This window comes from Nematolebias whitei, chromosome 22, assembly GCF_014905685.2.
Source record: "Nematolebias whitei isolate Nwh7 chromosome 22, NemWhi1, whole genome shotgun sequence".
Lineage (NCBI taxonomy): Eukaryota > Metazoa > Chordata > Actinopteri > Cyprinodontiformes > Rivulidae > Nematolebias > Nematolebias whitei.
In genome coordinates this window covers 978,279-979,814 of record NC_056519.1, presented here as the reverse complement: position 1 = coordinate 979,814, position 1,536 = coordinate 978,279, and the positions used below count along the sequence as shown (strand labels likewise).

At 54.6% G+C, this 1,536-nt stretch overlaps 1 protein-coding gene across 1 annotated transcript; it reads right to left on the bottom strand.

Annotated features, from left to right (window-relative positions):
- Positions 1-800: 800 nt before the first annotated feature.
- socs2 (suppressor of cytokine signaling 2) lies at positions 801-1,520 on the bottom strand. Its single transcript, XM_037696102.1, has 2 exons — positions 1,382-1,520; positions 801-1,290 (listed from the first exon to the last, which is right to left on the bottom strand). Exons 1-2 carry the CDS (start codon positions 1,518-1,520, stop codon positions 827-829), a joined length of 603 nt encoding a protein of 200 aa, XP_037552030.1. The 3' UTR covers positions 801-826.
- Positions 1,521-1,536: the final 16 nt, after the last annotated feature.

The window sequence follows — 1,536 nt, the reverse complement described above, 5'->3', positions numbered from 1 at the left end:
CTAAAACCTCAGACCTCCAGGTGTCAGGAGACTTCAGCTCCAGACCTGAACCCCCAGACCTCCAGGAGTCAAGAGACTTCAGCTCCAGACCTGAACCCTCAGACCTCCAGGAGTCAGGAGACTTCAGCTCCAGACCTGAACCCCCAGACCTCCAGGAGTCAGGAGACTTCACGTTTTGTTCCTCGGAGGTTCGACCGTTCGGCTCCACAGCTTGTTGAAATGAAGCAGGACAAACCGCAGACACACGGTGGTCTTTATTTGTTCAACTACATGGACCAGGTTACAGATCAGGGTGGTCTGGTGGTCCAAGCTTGTCTTCTGGGCATCTGTCTGGACTTTTGATGAAATATTATTAAACGTATAAAAATAAATAATGTAAAAGTCTTGGCAGCCTTCAGATCAGGTCTGACCTGCCAGGTGGGCCTGAGGAGAAATACCTGCTCAGGTAACGCTGACATCACTTCCTGTCCAGTCTCTTGGAGTCTCCGTTAAAGCTGCAGCAGCTGATCACCTCATCAATCATTCTGATCAGAAGTCATGAAACTTCACAACATGTCAGATTCTGCTTCATGTCACGTAGAACTGGATCATCTGGACCCGTCAGAACCACCTGGATCCACGTGAACTTTGGTGGATCAACTAAAAATATGTCCAACAGGAAATGAGGCGTTCGGTGTCCCTGCGTGGCGTTTGGACCGAACCAGCTTGTTTACGTCCACCATGGTCCATCAGAACAGGACCACCTTCAGAACCACGGATCATGCTGGAACTTGGACAGACCCGTCGGTCACCTCGCTGGTCAGAGCAGTGCATGATGGGAAGCGGTCTACACGTTGTAGGAGTAGTCCATCAGGTAGTCCTTCAGTCTGTTGGGGATGGGCAGGTTCTGGACCTGCTGGGTGGTCCGGTTGATGGCGATGCGGCAGAGGTGCTGCAGCGCCGGCGTGGTGGTGTACACAGGGTGGGTGAGGAGCAGCTGCACCGTGCCGTTGGGCCCTGCGGTTGTGGGCGGGGCCTTGTCTCTGATTCTGGACAGCTGGACGTAGTGCTCCACCAGGTGCACCACACTGTCAAACTGCCTCAGTCTGGGCTTGACCAGAACCACCGAGTCCAGCTTGAACTTGCCATGTTTGTACTCGATGCGCAGGTTGGTGGGGCCGGCGGAGGTCATGGCAGAGATGGTGAACAGGTAGTCCCTCTGGGAGCTGTCCCGCAGCAGGAAGGTGCCCTCCGAGGCGTCCTGCAGGATCTCTTTGGCCTCGTTGGCGGTCACACTGCCCCAGTACCAACCTGACGGCACAAAGACCAGAACCCGGTCAGAGTTTCACATCGAGGAGCAGCCGGAGATGTTTTTACTCCTCATCTGGAGTAAAAACTGAACATCTGGAGACCGACAGGACCAGGTCCCACTGAACATCTGGAGACTGACAGGACCAGGTCCCACTGAACATCTGGAGACCGACAGGACCAGGTCCCACTGAACATCTGGAGACCGACAGGAGCCAGGTCCCACTGAACATCTGGAGACCGACAGGA

Excerpts from the sequence above, each read along its gene's own strand:
- socs2 (XM_037696102.1), bottom strand. The coding sequence starts at position 1,520 with ATGTTCAGTGGGACCTGGCTCCTGTCGGTCTCCAGATGTTCAGTGGGA. Across the intron at positions 1,291-1,381 it reads GGTCCTGTCGGTCTCCAGAT|GTTGGTACTGGGGCAGTGTG; the intron begins GTTCAGTTTTTA and ends TTGTGCCGTCAG.